At 36.6% G+C, this 17,799-nt stretch overlaps 1 protein-coding gene across 7 annotated transcripts in view; it reads left to right on the forward strand.

The window, feature by feature from the left end:
- Window positions 1–17,799, forward strand: part of EML5 (EMAP like 5) — a 111,303-nt gene that overhangs the window by 52,286 nt on the left and 41,218 nt on the right. For 6 of the 7 annotated variants that reach the window (XM_032110858.1, XM_032110859.1, XM_032110861.1 and 3 more), the window contains exons 15-25: window positions 479–584; window positions 1,838–1,931; window positions 5,531–5,631; window positions 7,576–7,778; window positions 8,871–8,982; window positions 10,014–10,141; window positions 11,871–12,012; window positions 13,787–13,939; window positions 14,761–14,892; window positions 16,198–16,286; window positions 16,987–17,163. In XM_032110858.1, the coding sequence (XP_031966749.1) occupies window positions 479–584; window positions 1,838–1,931; window positions 5,531–5,631; window positions 7,576–7,778; window positions 8,871–8,982; window positions 10,014–10,141; window positions 11,871–12,012; window positions 13,787–13,939; window positions 14,761–14,892; window positions 16,198–16,286; window positions 16,987–17,163 (1,437 nt within the window). The remainder of the gene's footprint in view (window positions 1–478; window positions 585–1,837; window positions 1,932–5,530; window positions 5,632–7,575; window positions 7,779–8,870; window positions 8,983–10,013; window positions 10,142–11,870; window positions 12,013–13,786; window positions 13,940–14,760; window positions 14,893–16,197; window positions 16,287–16,986; window positions 17,164–17,799) is intronic. The other variant, XM_032110864.1, reaches the window with a different exon arrangement.

The raw sequence follows: 17,799 nt of genomic DNA on the forward strand, positions 1-17,799 counted from the left end.
TTACCTACATTAGTGAATTCTAGTGGAAATTGCTCCACAGGTATCAGTGTATTAGAATCTGCCTTGTAATGACACCAGAAAGCAACAGAAGTCACCTTGATTTCTCCAACGTAGAGAAGCTGACATACTAGCAATAAAAATAACCTTTTATTTTTAGACAGGGAATGATTGATGAAAAATTGATGGAATAAATATGCTACAGTGCAATCAATGAAGGGCTTTTTCTTCCCGCCCCCCCCCCCCCCCCCGGAGGACTTCAGTTAATTGTGATTAATGTGCCTAAGTCAGCTGGGAAGTGGTATTTGGGAAGTAGCAAAAGGAATAATGTACAGCTAGCCAGACAGCAGTAATACTAGAAAAATTCTATCACTGTAGTTTTTTTCAAATATTTTTTGAACTATTTTTGATACTTTTTAAACAACTGTGTAAAATAACTGAGAAATGGAAAAAAAATGAATATGAATATGTATACTTTCAGGTCGGTCGGGATTCCTCAATACACATTTGGGATACAGAAACAATAAAGCCACTCTCAGTATTAAAGGGCTATCACCAGTATGGTGTTTGTGCTGTTGATTTTTCAGGTAATAAGTATTTATTTATTTATTTACACTTTTCCTTTTCTGTGTGAAAATACAAGCTAATCAGTTCTACTGAGAGATTGGGGGTTCCTTTACACCAAAAAATTTTGTGTTACAAATATTCGCCAGTGTTCAGTGTCAAATGGGAGAGGCTGTCTTAAAATGAACGTTCATTAGAAAGACCTTTGCAGTCTTGTACGTAGGAAATGCAAGAACAGGTTCTGTGCTGTTTTACAGCTGAGCTGAGCACTTCAGAATTTCTTTTGGTTGTATGAGGCAGGTGCATGGATCTGGAGTGTTGTGCTTGCCTTGCAACTGTGTAAGAAGATTTTTGAGCCAATTGGTCAGGTGTGCAATTTTTTCTTTTTTAAATGAAATCCTGAAAGCCATTTGAGTAGCACACCGATACATTCAGAAAGTCCAGTCACAGAGTTGTTCTGGTCAGAAACACAGGCTCCCTCTCCACCTTATACTAACATCAGAGACTATCAGTTAAATCCCTTGAGATTTTTACACTCCATACATTGAATTCCTGTACCAATATTAAATTTCCTCTGCTCCACTAGCTTCTATTAATTCTTTAATTGTTTGGATTTACTGGATAAGATCTCTAAACTCACAGCAAAGATGTGTGATCACAAAGATGAATGGTTTGTGGTCTTTGATGATTCTTACTTTTGTTTCTTCTTTTTCAATATATGAATCTCATTTCTCAAATTCTGGCATGGGTATATAGCAATTTCAAAGATGGATACATGTCAGAAAATCAGTGATCTTGAGTGAGCACAGATAGCTTGTTTATTGAAGGTTAATGTGGAATTTGTGTCAAAACTTTTCCAAAACTTCACAGTACTACTAAGTTTAAGGGCATTTCACAAATTTCATTGTATTGTTTCAGTCCTTTCCTGTTCAAAAATGAACAGAAATTTTCAGAGTGAACATAAATTTTTCACAAGAACAACCTATGGTGAATGTTTTTGTGCAACTGTGTCAGCAGCTAACTGAACAAGGGATTTAATACAAACGGAGAGCATCTAAGTGCAAATTTTAGACAGGATAATTCCAAGTCCTACACTTCATCCAAGTTTAAAAGCAAATGGATGAGAAGGCATGCCTCTAAATACATCATACGCTTATTTACCTGTTTGTACTTTCTTCTTATAATATTTGTGGAGTTACAGTATTTTTAATATGATTTCTTATTATTGCAACATAGTTATCTATCTACTCTCTTAATAATAAATTTATTATTCTAGCGGATGGGAAACGATTGGCTTCTGTTGGAATAGATGACAATCACACTATTGTACTCTGGGATTGGAAGAAAGGAGAAAAGCTTTCAGCAGTAAGGTAGGAATTTAACTATGTTTTAAAGTTTGTACCTAGATTTAGTGACAGTAAGAAAAATATATTAATTAAAGAACAAGAGTTCTCTTAATAAAATAGCAGTTTCTATTGCTTAAGTGATACAGGCAATAACATTTATCACAACCTTAAAAGTTTCTGTGGAAGAAGTAAATGAAGCTCTGGTAGTCAACAAGGGCTATTACAGTGATGGCTCAACTGGTGAAGGAAGAAGGCATAGAAGACATTGCTGTGTTCTGAAATAATTTCTTTAAAACTCTATGCAGTTCTGTTTGCCCTCTTAAGGATGGTGGTACATGGTCTGTTCAGGTCTTTTTCATCAGAGGTCACACCTTTCTTGGGATAGTCGTTTGCAGTTGTTTGAAGAGTTCTTTTTTCTTCAGGGTTCTTTCCTTTTCCTTTCTGAGTCCTGACAAACCTGATCTAACTTTTAAGTCGACTCTGCTTTGAACAGGAAGTTCGACTAAGTAACTTTCAAAGGTTAAATATTTCGGAAGTTTCTTTGTGTCTGCACAGATTATTTAATATATGCTTATTAAATGAGTTTAATACACAAGATAGAATCCCATTTCTAATTTTGAGTAATGTTATTGAAACCTTTGACTTTTTTCTTTTCCTAAGGATTTATTGCTTTAAATAGAGCAGTAGTATGAGTGGTTTTTGCCCCATGCTGTCTGGATTCAGTGCTTAGACTCATAAACATTGTTCGAGGTAGATTTAAGAGATTTATTACTCTCTGCAGTACAATGAAAAAAGTGTCGGCTTCCTTTTATCCATTAAGTTCATTATTGCTACTTAATTTCATTTACTCTCATTTTATTTTTAAACACATGTTGAATTTCTTCACTGAAGAATGACTATTCTGACTAGATGATGTAGATAAAGAGTACTTCCTTCCCAGTTGCTTGTCAAAAGCCCAGTTAGCTTGGCTTGTCCGAAGACATTTGTCTGCATTTCACCTGATTTTTAAATTTTTTTTTTCATTTCTCCTACCCACACAAAGGAATTGATTGGAATTTTTGAGAGCAGCTTCTGTACTTTGAAGATGACTGAGTTTAGAAAGAAACTGCTTCATACTTTCACCCACTAGTTCATCTAGTGATCTGAAAGGACAGAAAATAAAAGATTTTTGCCACTTTTGAACAAGGAGCAAAAATTAGGGATTGGGGGCTGTAGTGGTTTGGTCCAAAATCCTCATTACTGTTTACCTTCTGTGAGATAAGAATTAGGAGAAATGCAAAGCAGGCACCAAACTTGAAAGAATATAAAGAAGTTTATTAACAGACCTAAAAGAAGAAAAAAATTATACCATACCTTCAGTACACTTCTCCTCCCCCCACCTTCCTCCCTTCTCCCAGTGACAATGTAAAAAGACAACCCTTGAGATGTTCAGTCTGTTTACCTGTCACGATCCGCTAATGCAAGCGGGGGTCGTGATGGTTCGTTTATCGATCTCAGAGTGTAAAGGACACAAGGAGATTTCAGTTTTAATCAAAACAGTGCACCTTTATTAAGTGCCCACAACACAGTAATGCAATAGAAGAGAGTAAGGGAGAGAGAGAGAGAGAGAGAGAAACAAAGTAGAGAGGGGGAAAAAAGAGGGGCAATAGCTACCAACAGATGAGACGAAGTCCTCGTGGTCTTCCGCCAATAGATTCGTCTTCCTTCCGTGGGGAGATCTCGGATCTCAGTTATTTCAGAAGGTCCCTTTATAGTCCTTTTCAGAAGCGAGGGGCAACTGGCCAAGAGGTTGGGAAATCTACAGCCATTGTTATGGGGTCCATTGCTTTGGGAAACAGGTACAGGACAGACGTACAAGACAGGTCTACCAGAGAGGTGTATAGGACAGGTCGTTCCTTTCCGCTTCAGCGCAGTCCTTCCCGCCTGGGCAGCAAGAATGGCACAGTTCACTGTGACCTGCACTAATTTTCCTCAGGAATGCGTACCAGTTCCCAGTGGGCACACCCGCAGGCAACACTTGGCAGACATCCCACCTCAGCCAGGCCAGGACTGCTGTGTTCAGTCTCTGTCTTCGGTGATGATCGTGAGGCAGATGAGGGATTTTCAGACCGTCTCTTACATTACCACTTCCATAATAACCTTGTTCAGTCCATTTAGGGAGAGGAGTCTCTCTTGCCCATGCTATGAAAACATTATCACAACGAGACAGCCGCCCGGGTTGGTTCTCTGCTGGCATGTGAGTCTTTTCCCTGACTTGCAGCTTTTCCCACAACTGATTTCGAGGGTCCACTCTTGAAGTTTTTGGGTTACAACTTTAAGGTTGAGCCGTTCAGAAACAAAAGTTCTCTTCGCCCATCTCTGGGAGCATTTCATCTCTAAGAACAGAGGCCCTTCTCCTTCCCTGGGAGCAAAGGGTCTTCCTCATCTTCATCTCTAGGACTACCTCTGGGAGCATCTCTAGGAACTGAGGTTTTCTCCTTTCCCATTTGGAGCAAAAGTCCTCATTGCTTCCATCTCTCCCTGTTCAAACTTCTCATTAAATTACAGCTGCTTCAGCATCTGCCTATCTCAGCACAGGTGCTTTTGCACCCATTTTCAAAATGAGCGAATTGAAATAAGATTTATGACTTTACTCCTTTAAATGTCATTATGAGCTGTCAAAGATCTAAACACCATACACCTAAACTTAATGCAAATGCAAAGAAAATGCCTCCTGGTGCATCTTTGAAGTAACATAAGTCACCTGCCTTGGAAACTGAAGGGTAATGAAAGTAGAACAGGACTCAGTATGTCACTTCTTTGGCTTTCTGCTTCCTCATTATGAACTATTAGTAATGATTTGAAAGTAAATGTTAGCAAGATAGAGCAGTGTAGGAAGCCAGAGTGCCGAGGATATTTCTCTGCCTGTTTTTAAGGGTTCTTACCCCCCTGAACAACACTGTTTTAACCTCCAACCTTGGAAAAAATTACCAATGATCAGACAAGAACTAGAAGTGGTGTGAATTAGGTGATAGACTACTATGTAAGATTGTCACAGGGTGAAAAATTTGAGGTTTTGGGCTTCTCTTTGTAGTAAATAGATAAGAGTAAAAAATACCAAAATGGAGGATTGTTGTTCTCTAAACCTTCTTCTCCTTCCTCTACTACTCCATGTTCTGCACTAAAAGTAGTTTGGAATGATTGGATAGAGAACTCCGCAGTTCCTGCCCGTGTTACTGAATAATTGGTAGGAAAGTGAAAATAATATTCTATTGGTTAAACTATTGGTTAAATTATCTTTAAAAGGCTGTGTAAATCTTGATAATTAGACTTCTCTCCTGCTTTCTGTGCTCTATGTTATGCCTGGGTAACACTAGTGGCTCTGTTCCTTTGATAAGACTTAATAAACGATAAACAAACTATCCGGCACCATTGAAACTCCAGGAAAAGTCTTGGTTTATCTTTGAAACTCCTTGCAAGGACTTATAGAAAATTCTCTCCCATCAGGAAGGATTTGATTTATGGCACAGTTCAGTGTAAGAGCAGGTATACATAAAAAAAAAAATCCCCAAAACCCCACCCAAACCTATTTAAAGATATTAAGAGTTATACTTTTAAAAAAATTATTTTGCCTTGCTTTTTAGGGGAAGCAAAGATAAGATCTTCGTTGTTAAGATTAATCCTTACATGCCTGATAAATTGATTACAGTTGGAATTAAACACATGAAGTTCTGGCGGAGAGCAGGTAAGGACACTTTTCAGAATTAGAGCATTTTCTGTTACTGAAAGTATAACTTTACATCTCTTACTGTATGTTTCTTGCATGAAAAGCAAATGTTTTCTCTGTATATCTCTTAGTTAGCATTGCCCTAGCAGTAATAATGTTAATTAACATTATGGCAGTAGTGGAAATTCTTTTTAAGATCAATTTGCCTTGGAGCTAGAGCTACGTAAGTAGAAAAGACCCTGCCTTTTCTACTGTCTGCTTTTATATCTAGTAATAATATAGCGTATCTGAAAATTTTACAGTGCTGCTCTAAAATCATAGAACGGTTTTTGGAAGAAGGACCTTTACAACACATATGCTGTAAAAAGGCACAAGTGTAAATAATACTAAGGTTATAAAAAATTCACATACAAAATTCAGACAAAGTACTTGAAGAAGACACATCTGCCAGTTGAGAGCTCTTTGTCTGGACACCTCCATTGATCTTGACAATTAAAAACCAAGGTTATTTGTGCTTGAGAAATTTTGAGTAGTGAAAAACTCATTCCCTGATACTTGTGTGAACGTCGTTGTTTCACACTTGAAATCATACATAAAGACATATGTGCTACAGAAGACTAGCTTATCTGCTAAGAATGTTCTAATTATTCATGCAGAATTTATGTACATCAACTCACATGAGTCCTGATAAAGATTAACTGTGTAGAGAAAACTCTGTGATGAAAAAGATTACAGTTTTTCTCCAACAGAAATTAATCAAGATTGCCTGAAAGCAAGCTGTTGACGTCTGAATAAATTATTAATTTCACAATTGAGCTTGCTATCTATAGAAAGAACAAAGTGTCTCAGAATATTTACTAAAAGAGCTACTATAAATTCTTTAGAAAGAAATCTTAACTATGATAAAAGCCTGGAGATGGTGATTTTGAAGAAAGAAAGGAAATGGTTTAAAATGCTGCTTTTCTCTCTGGCACTGCTCAGTCAGAGGAATCAGATTTCTCTGATGCTGCAGCCCATCTGTATGAAACTTCAGTGGCTCACTGGCAAGGCAGTCACCCCCCAGGAAACACACTCAGCAAAGTTAGAGTGAGGAGTAGAGTGTCAGTGCACCTTAACAAATGGCAGCTTTCTGAAATCTGCAGTAGAGCAGGTGCACTTGATTGAGAAGTGACATGAAGTACATGCTCTGGACTATATTGTCATCACTGCCTAGTGAGGCAGAGGGGTTCCAAGACCTGACCTCTCAGTACAAGAACAATATGAAGTGTCAGATCCTGAGGGACTTCCATGTTATACCACATGAAGTTTCCCTGTTTTGTTTAATATCACTGTGATGATATAAATCTGTCTTTCTAGCCAGAAGTTACTATGTGCTATAGCTGCCAAATGATTTTAGATATAAAAGAATCATAAAATTTATATACCTAGAAATATAGAATATTTCTATTATCCATAGGCTAATATAAGTAAACCTCTAAAATAAAATTAGAAATCCTCTCACTAAACACATCACGAAAAGTGGGATGTGAAGATCTAAATTTTTTTTTTCTTTCAAGACTATTCATTAGTAATTTCTATGAACTGTGTGTGGTAGATATTTTTTTGTTTAGATGCAAGTTTACAAATGCATTTTTTCTATATATGTCCATGTGGGTATATGTACGTATTCAAATCCAGATTCAAGTAGTAAGTTAAAAGTAAGGTTGGGTCTTTTGGGTTTTAGTTTTTTGGTTGGTTGGTTTTGGTTTATTTTTTGGTTGGTTGGTTGGTTTTGGTTTTTGTTGTAGTGAAAGTTGACGAATAATAAGAAATTTTATTTTGTGAGATCTCTTCTCAGACTCAATTTTTTGGGGAGCATGGGTGGACTAAAAGAAAAGAACTTGTTGCTCTGGGTGAGGTTATATAGTTCTTGGAAAATAGTTCTAAGCAGATGTCTAATGACTTGTTCTTGGTCTGAACCAGGAGGAGGACTAATTGGGAGAAAGGGCTGCATAGGTGCGCTGGGAAGAACCGACACAATGATGTGTGCAGTGTATGGCTGGACGGAAGAGATGGCGTTCTCTGGAACCTCCACGGGGGATGTGTGTATTTGGAGAGATGTGTTTCTCATAAAAACTGTCAAAGCACATGATGGTCCTGTGTTCAGCATGCACGCATTGGAAAAAGTAAATAAACTGCTGATTGTTTTTTTTATGTCTGGACAAAAAAGTCTATGATAAAGCTAAACCTTTCCCAGACTCAGGAATCCATGTCCTTATTTTCATTACTGAAAGGCCTTGTGTGGTCCAGATTCAAAATCGTGTTTTGTGCATGTCTCTTATTCTTGTTATGTACCATGCTGTTTCTCAAACCCTTGTGGTCAGTGACATCTTATTCAGTAATTTTCATAACCTCTTACTAAAGAAATAACAGTAACTGACTTAAGCATCAGTAAGTTCAGTGGAGTATGTGAGCTTGTGAGACAGGAAGAAGACCGTACTTGTACTATTTTGTGTTTTAATTACTGTGTACTCATAGAAGAATTCAATCTGTAGATCACTAAGTACTTTCTCCAGATTCTCAGCTTCTTTTTAGCCGAAGAAAGCCTTTAAGCATGTGCCTAAATGTGAATGAGTGTTCCAGTTAGACTATTTATTTGTTTAAAGTTAATGTATATGTTGGTGTTTTGCTAAGTTAGACCAAGTCACTCCACCTCCCAATAATTGCATTTCAGAATAGTAGCGTTGGACAATACATGTGTTATTCGTACTGCAAGAACTGAGTGCTCTGAAGAAAAGTACTAATGATTTCAGTGCTAACCATATGTGTTGCTTCATTAAATACCTGTATATAATTTTAAAGACAGAATGGCAAAAATGTGCATATATTTGAAAAATATGAGAACTGATAAAATTTTTGTGAGTGGTACTAAATTTGGTTTCGAGTAATGAGGTGAAATGCCAAAGAGATGTGGAGGCTAAATAGCAAGAAAAACAATATAGTATGTTGGTTATCTTATTTTTCTAGAATAGTAGAAGCATACAGGTTAGAACTTCTAAATCTAGCCTGTGTACATGCACTGTTCAGAACTGTGCTGCCTTCATCAGGAGGAGAAATCACTCATTTTGTTGCTCCTGTTCTTTTCATCTCTAACATCTGTAGCTCTGTGCATTACAGTGTTGTATATAGTCCATTTTCAGTATTGGCAGAAATCACTGAAAAATTAAGGAAAGGTAATAATCAATTATATCTAGTGATTTCTATTTCTTTTCCCCCAGGGATTTGTCACTGGAGGAAAGGATGGGGTAGTAGCTCTCTGGGACGATACCTTTGAACGTTGTCTCAAAACCTATGCCATCAAAAGGGCTGCTCTGGCTCCCGGATCCAAAGGTAACACAGACTTTATCCTATGTTGTATTCTATTTTTAAAGTACTTTCTTGAGAAAGTACTTTGTGGAATTGCTTTCCCTGGTAAGAGGAAATCCACATTTGACATAATGAATACTAAAATGAGTTTTGCTTAAGCTGTATTGATTCTCAGTAAGTAATTTTTATATTGGGACAGGACTGGTGTGTTGTATGTCTGTTTGCACATTTGGTGGGTGCAGGTCATAATATTACTATTAGCCTAAATTAATTGTTTAGCTTCAAGTTTCTTATCATCCAGGTAGGGTTTTTTGTTTGTGGTTTGGGGGTGGGGGGAGTGGTTGGGGTTGGTTTGTTTGTTCGTGGTTTTGTTGGGTTTTTTTGTTTTGTTTTTATTAAAGTGGCAAGCAAAAAGCCTATTATATTTCTGATCATGAAGTCTCTTACCTGATCTTTTTTGTTCTGGAGAAAGGAAGGAATTCAAAATTGTGGTTAGTTTTGTAAGGTATGAGTAGTTAGTTTTCTGTAAATGCATATGTCTTTTGAAATCATTAAAGAACATTTTCATTCCTATTTTTCCTGTTTCTACCACTTATTCTTGATCTTAATGCTAATTTACAGTTCCCTGTATTTTCATTCTGGATAGCCTTTTCTGTTCCGTCCCCTTCCCTTAAAGTTATGTTTGCTGTGTTCTAAAGTATATGATTTGATTTTCAAACACGATGAATGTAAATACTCATTAATGAAAACGTACTTCAGAGTGTCTCATTCTCATAGCTTGTGTACAAAAAGCTGGATTTGAAGGTACTGTAATTGGTAGCAATATAGTAGTATAGTTGATGCTTCACATGCACAGAGTCAGGCTGATTAAACTTCTTTATATATTGCTAAATCCTCCCAAATGAATCCAGACAGGTTGTTTCATGCAGGAACGTTTTCACTGTTTATTACTGAATAGCTTTTTCTACAATGAGAAGGTAATGTGCATATATGTGAAGAATCCTCTTTAAGGCATACTTGAGAATCTTCTGTCTTTTAACATTTTAATGTTCTAGGTCTCCTCTTAGAAGATAATCCTTCTATACGTGCCATATCGTTAGGACATGGTCATATTCTAGTGGGCACAAAGAATGGTGAAATATTGGAGGTGGATAAAAGTGGACCAATAACTCTGCTGGTTCAGGTAAGTGTTAAATATCAGTCAAATATGTCAAACCCTGAACACGATTTTATTTTTCAAGTAAAGACTTGTGGAGTAAGAAGCACTTTAACTACTAATGAAATTAGTGAGTTACTATCACTTTTAGTTAGACTAGACCATTATGACTCCTTAATGAGCAAAATAGGACATAGGATTTCAGTACTGGTTTGTTCAATGAGTTCACCCTTTCAAACAGACCAAGATCATATATCTGTTTCGGAGAAAAAAAAAAAAAAAAAAAAAAAAGTGTGTGAAAGTGAAAGAAAAGTGTGTGAAAAAGTATGGATCCTCTACTAAATTCCTTATTAACTTTTTCTGAGTAATAATTACTCTTATTTTTAAAAGTTGTCTTCTTGACATTTGTTTTGAGATTTTACTTGTAATTATGTAAAAAGTTTCCATTTTCTTTGCCATACCGAACAACTGCATTTTTTACTAAACAGATTTTTACATTGCATCAACACATCATTTTCTTTCATAGTTAGGTAAAAATCTCTGGATTCTCTCTTTTCTGAGTGGCCAGTGCAATAGATAAAGAGCTGTATTTGTTAAAAGAAAATGCTAGAATCTAAGGTAAAGAAAAAAATCTAGTTCATAGAATAGTTTGGGTTGGAAGGGACCTTTAAAGGTCATCATGTCCAAACCCCCTGCAGTGGGCAAGGACATATTCAAATACATCAGATTGTTCAGAGCCCCATCCCATCTGGCCTTGGATGTTTCTGGGGATGGGGCATCTGCAACATCTCTGGGCAACCTGTCCCAGTGTTTTACTATGCTCATCATAAAAAGTTTCTTTATCTAGTCTGAATCTACCCTCTTTTACCTTAAACCCATTACCCCTTGTCCTGTCACTACAAGCCTTACTAAAAAGAATTCCCATCTTTCTCATAAGCCTCCTTTAAGTACTAAGAGGCTGCAACAAGACCTCCCTGGAGCCTTCTCTCCTCTAGACTGAACACCTCCTACTCTCTCAGCCTGACTTCATAGGAGAGGTGCTCCAGCTCTTTGACCCTTTTTGTGGCCCCCTTCTGGACCCATTCCAACAGGGCCATGTTTTCCTGTGCTGAGGACTCCAGAGACAGACACAGTAATGGAGTCTGACCAGAGTGGAGTAGAGGGGCGGAATCACCTCCCTTGACCTGCTGGTCACATTTGTTTTGATGCAGCCCAGTTTGCTTTCTGGGTTTCAAGCGCACATTGCCAGCTCATGTCCAAGTTGTTGTCCACCAAAACCTCCAAGTTCTCTTCAGGGCTGCTCTAAGTCCGTTTTCTGCCCAGCCTGTGTTTGTGCTTGGGATTGCCCTGACCTACATGCAGGGCCTTGCACTTGGCTTTGTTGAGCTTCATTACATGGGTCCACCTGTCAGGCCTGTCCAGATCCCTCTGGATGTGATCCCTTCCCTCCAGCCTGTTGGCCACACCACTCAGTGTAGTGTCATCTGCAGACTTGCTGAGGGTGCACTCAGTCGCACTGGCCACATCATTGATGTAGATGTGTGTGAGGATTATTTCACAGTTTTCTGTAGTACTAATTACCATAATTTTGCACAAGTAGCAGGGTGAATTTTTTCAGGTGTTCTGTGTTTTAATTCAGATATTTATTATCCTCTAAATAATGCATGCTCTCTCTTTTTTTTTTAACTTCCTTAAATGTATTATTTCCTATTTCAGTTTAAAATAAAAAGAAACCTGATTCATTGTGTTTTTTCAGGGTCACATGGAGGGGGAAGTTTGGGGTCTAGCTACTCATCCTCATTTACCTATTTGTGCCACTGTAAGTGATGACAAAACCTTAAGAATATGGGATTTATCTCCTAGCCATTGTATGTTAGCGGTTCGCAAATTGAAAAAGGGTAAGATGCTTAGTATGAAAAAATATTTAACTGATGCAATTGACATTTACAAGCATTATGAATCTTTTGAAAGCAGGACTGAATAAATTCCTTTTTTTGCTCAAATTATTTTATGAATGCTATGTTCATGAGTTGTGTAGCCCTAAAGCTAATGAATCTGTACAAAAAAAATTCTGTGTAGTACTGTTCTGAAGATTATTTGCAATTGTAACTTACTTAAGTCAATAAATTACCAATAAAAGTTGAGCCAACTACATAAATGCCATATTGCTTATAATACTGCAAGGCTTTTTTGACAGTTTGAATCTAGAAATTTTTGGAAGAAATCTTAGAAGAAATGTTGAAATTCTCTTCTTTGTGAATGTTTGAAGGCTCTGGAATGTCAAGAAAAGAGAAGTCATAAAATTTTTACTCATTGTTTAGGATATAATTAAATTCTATTTTGACAGATGGAAAATCTGTTGTAAGTGACATCATATAAGGTGATTTTTTTAGGATTAGGCTAGACTGGCCCTGAAAAGCTTCTAATGCTACGTATGCTTTGCTAGACAAAGGAGTACAATAGGCTTTATCTGTTTGGCATTCAGCAATGCAGTTTAATTCAGACATAATGGGAAGCTTAACTGAAGATGATTTAGATTGATAAAGTAATTGTAGAAGAGTTACAAGCTCACACAAGTGGGGATTAAACAAGAAAGTTTCTAGTTGGCAAACTCTGTTCAAGTCTTAAAGCTGATATTTCTTAATATTTTTAAGAGTACTTTTGGCAAAAAAAGTCTCTAATTACTATTTGCTGATAAGACACATTTTGAGACGCTTTGGCAATCTTAAAAAGTACCTGTGTACTGTACAGAAAAAGATGGATGCTTCTGCAGACTGAGTCATGGAATTGAAATAATACTTGTTAATTATAAAAGGCAAGATCCAATGACTGTAAGAAAAATGTCTGCATAGGTCAGGAGTAAATTCAAGAGCAGAAGGCTCAGGATGTTGTCGCTGATTGCAGGGTGACAATTACACGTGTTAGTGAGGTATTTTCCCAAGACATATTGGAGTAGTCGTGTAATTTACAAGACACAAATCAGGATATTTTTGGTGTGCATTTCTCTTCTGTGTTCAGCTGAATGCAATTAAATTAAAAGTTGAGAATGGAGGAGGGAACTACAGGATAATGAATGAGAAGCCTTGTGGTGAAGCCATCTAAGTAAAGGATTGCTGTCTACAAGTTAATCAGAGGAACGAATAGTAGGGGAGAATATTTATGTTAACAGAAAATCCTGGCATGAAAATAAGTCTATATAAGTTGGCTATATATAAATTTAGATCGGAAATTAAATTGTTTTTCAAACAATACTTGACATGTTTATTGGAAGGATTCTATGTCCTAATGACTTACTGTTTGTGATAGCAAATTACTGAATTCTGTGAATCCAGAGGGTCTTTCCCAGCTGTGTTCTCCTTACCAGAACAAATGGTAACAAACAGGCAGCACCAGATACAAAGGAGAGCAAGTGAAAAATATACAGACAAAAGTGATTCATCTGTATTAGTAATGTAGAGCATGTATCAATTAATATGCAAATTCTAAGATTCTGGGCCTGTGTACCTGTTTATTTGCTATCCCAGCTTGGAAATTATTTTGGCAGCATCTAGGAAACTTCCTTGGAAGTTTTACAGTATAAGAATAGTTTTCCTTTACTAATGGAAAATTAGATCTCAAAGAAGGATGATGCACTGTCAATATAGCTGAATGCAATTTCTTTATTCCTCATAGGAGGCAGATGTTGCTGCTTTTCTCCTGATGGAAAAGCATTAGCTGTTGGTCTCAATGATGGAAGTTTTTTGATAGTTAATGCAGATACCCTGGAGGATTTAGTCTCTTTCCAGCACAGGAAGGATGTTATTTCAGAGATCAGATTTTCTCCTGGTAAGTGATTTTCTTTTTTTTTAATTAAGATTTTATTATTGAGGTTGTTCAAGTAAGCTTTATCGTATTTATGAGGTAAAAGTAATAAAGACTTGTAGTGCTTTTACACCTAAAAAATAGGTCAGCAAAACTAATACTTGCATTTTGAAAGACCATGGTGTGAAGTCCTGTGTTGCTCATTTAAGGATGAGATTATTGGAATAGGTTTGCTTATAGTAACCTCCTGGATACAACAGTCAGTTTTAAATCATGAACATCCAGCAGCTCCCTAGGGTTCCACTTTATGGGCTGCTTAAGTTTGGCACATCACTGAGGTTACTGTTAGCTAATAAGAATACTTCAAACTGATGTGTCAGAAAGTTCTGGCAACTTCTATTTTCTTATTTTCCCCCCTTAGCACTCCCAACGAGGCTAGGTTTTTTTCCAACACTATAGCTCATATTTTAGGAACTCAAAATGCATGGCCTACTTCAGTTAAAATACTCATCTGTTGGAGAAATTTGATGCAAATTACTGATACCCATTCTCATATAACATTACTTTCTGATTCCTTAAGCCTTACCACTTTCTGAATGCCATAAATGCTTAAAATTTCAGCCAATTGTTTTTTGTAGTTTGAAAATGTAATCATATAATAGTTGTATATTTCATGCTGATTATGTGATATGAAAATCAGTTTGTCAGGAAATATGTATAAATTAGCAAGCTGATGTTAAAGACTTCTAAGTTGCATATAGCTAAATTCCAGAATTGACTTGTGTTTAATATGCAGAGAACTACAATTTTTTGAAAATGTTTTTGTTTATATTGATGTGTTTTAGGGACTGGAAAGTACTTAGCCGTGGCATCCTGTGACAACTTTGTAGATATTTACAATGTAATGAGCAGTAAAAGAGTAGGAATCTGCAAGGGAGCCTCCAGCTATATCACGCACATGGACTGGGACATAAGAGGTAAGTAGCATTCATTGTAAAAATGTACTGGAAGATTGATTACATTAGAGGCTATTACAGTACATGTATATGAATTTGTAGTGTCACTGGCAGATTTGATTCTTCAGCTTACAAATATGCTCTCACATCATCTGAATAAATATTAAACCCATGATTTTTACTGCCACATACATATTTAGAAGTTGTGCAATTTGAAGCAAAATGGTTTGTCTCTATAGATTGGTTTGTTTGGATTTTTAAAAAATCTCTCCTGTTTATTATTTGATTTCAGAAGGGCAGTTAGTGATAGAACAAGGGGGAAAGGCCTTAAGCTGAAGGGAGGGTATGTTTAGATTAGGTATTAGGAAGAAATTCTTTACTGTAAGTGTGGTGAGGCACTGGAAAGGCTGTGGATGTGGTGAGGCTCAGAGAGGCTGTGGATGCCCCATCCCTGATGGTGGTCAAGGCCAGGCTGGATGGGGCTCTGAGCAACCTGGTCTAGTGGCAGGGGGAGTGGAACTAGATGGTCTCTGAGGTCCCTTCCAACCCCAAACATTCTATGATTCTCTGTTTCTACTTCTTGAATGTACAGTGTACAATGCGCTTGTATCTGTAGCTCAGGAATACGTATCCTTGTTGTCATATATAGCAGAAAGACCAGATTTCCTGTGTTCCAGGGTATTGATATGTGATTAATTAAAGTACTAAATTTAGTCCTGTTTCATTCAAAAGCAAGGCTGTGTAATTGTGCATTCTATTTGTTCATGTTCTTATTCCTCTACATAATCACTTTTGAAACAGTCTGATTTATTTTGAAAGAGTGTTATAAGTTAGCTGCCTTTGAGAATTTTGAAAAGGAAGAGGACAGAAACATTGGTGAGAATTTCCCTCAGAAGTGAAATAGTATAAAGCTGTAAAGAAGTTGCCTGCTTGGGATCAGCCAGTGGCCAGGCAGCATATGTGCTTCTCCATCCCAAGGGCATATGCATCAATAACCAGTTATCATAAACAAGCTTTGAATTGGACCCAGTGCATTTTGTCTACCATCTGATGGGACAGCCATGATAAGGAGAGAAAAGTGATGCATTAGTACGGTTTTCAAAGGGAGGAGAAAGGGTTGTGAATTTAAGGTGTCAAAGGACTTCAATCTCTCTAGAAGACCATTCTTCCAGATCCATTATTTATGTATGCAGCTTTTTCCAGTAGAAACAAGTAATTTATGTAATGCAGTTAGCAATAAAAAATTCAAAATAAACTTTCTTTTTTCCTTCTGTGAAATGGAATCTTCTATGTTAACATACAATATGTATGTCATATGTTTTATAGGGAAACTTTTGCAAGTCAACACTGGTGCTAAAGAGCAGTTGTTTTTTGAAGCCCCTCGTGGGAAAAAACAGACAATTCCTAGTTTGGAGGTGAGAAACTGTACTCTGTTTACAAATTCGAGTTATGATACAGCCATCTATACTACATAAGAGGGAATGATATATAGAACTGTAATTTTTAACTTTTAAAATAAAATATGTAGGGGATTTCACATTTTTCTATTAAGTAACAGACATTTAGCTGACTTAGTCATGGAAATCTCACAAGGCTTCTGTGTGCCTTTTCTGGTACTAAACACCTTTGAAAACCTATTGCAGATTACTTAACTCTAACTTTGCTGTGGAAAACCTCATGTTTGTCTTTACATAACAATATAATATAGTATACATAATACATATCGGCTAGTGTAGTATATTGTAGCTGTAATGTTGTTTTGTTTTCTCAGACATAGAGCATAGTCATAGGGCAAGGAGCAAAAATGGATACTTTTCAAATAATATTTCCCATGGCATTGAAAGGCAGTGTTGGAAAATATAGTTGGGGGACTTTTTAGCCTGGAAGGGCAGGTAAGGTAAAAATTTTCAAAATACTTCTTTAGGTTTTGAAATGAAAAGTTTATAGAGGTAAAATTATATGTCTCAAATGAAATCCTGAATGTTAAGAAAATGAGTGATTAGTATATTAAAATACTGTCTTTTAGATAGTGTAAGGACTTTTTCTAGAAATCAGATATGGAAGAAAAATTCTTGAGAAGAAGTATGCTCTATCTCAAATGGGTTGTTTTTATAGGTAGAAAAGATTGGCTGGGCATCATGGACAAGTGTTTTGGGCTCTTGCTGTGAAGGGATCTGGCCCATAATTGGTGAAGTCACAGATGTAACTGCTTCATGCCTCACTAGTGATAGTAAAGTATTAGCCACAGGAGATGATTTTGGATTCGTGAAACTGTTTCGATACCCTGCTAAAGTAAGTAATTTTCAGCTGTTTATGGAGAATATTTATTGATAAATCTGCCTTTTCAAAACTGTGAAAATTCATCACTCAGAAGAAAATAATGCTTTTATATAATTTTTCTCCTTATGATCAAAGAAAGCATTTAGTATTACATTGCAGTTTGCTGTGCATTAAACTTGAAATTAGTAAGAATGATCATTCCAGGTCAGACTACAGAGCCATCTCATGCAATGTCCTGCTGCTGACTTTAGCAAATGAATAGGAAAAACCTTAAGAATGGGAGTGCTTTGGAAGACAATGAACATCTCTTTCTCACCTGGATTTCATTCATGATTTTAAGGACCTTCATTCTGTCCAATGTCAGTCATTTTTTTTCTAAGATGAAGAGCTTTAATATTATTTAATCACGCATCATAGAAAAGCCGTTCCAGAAGCACATTGTATTTTTACTGCTCTTCAAGTACCTCTTTTTCTGTATATTTATTGGTAAATGTGTCTTCAGTTTTGAAATGTTGCCATACTAAGGGTGGTAACAGTACACAAGTACTGACTCAAAATATTGTTTGTGAATTTTATTCCAACTCAGTTGGATTATTGTCTCTCTTAGGAAAAGTAATCCAATGTTTATTGCTGGAATCTGTTTATAAA

The sequence above is a fragment of the Corvus moneduloides genome, chromosome 6, assembly GCF_009650955.1.
Source record: "Corvus moneduloides isolate bCorMon1 chromosome 6, bCorMon1.pri, whole genome shotgun sequence".
Taxonomy (NCBI): domain Eukaryota; kingdom Metazoa; phylum Chordata; class Aves; order Passeriformes; family Corvidae; genus Corvus; species Corvus moneduloides.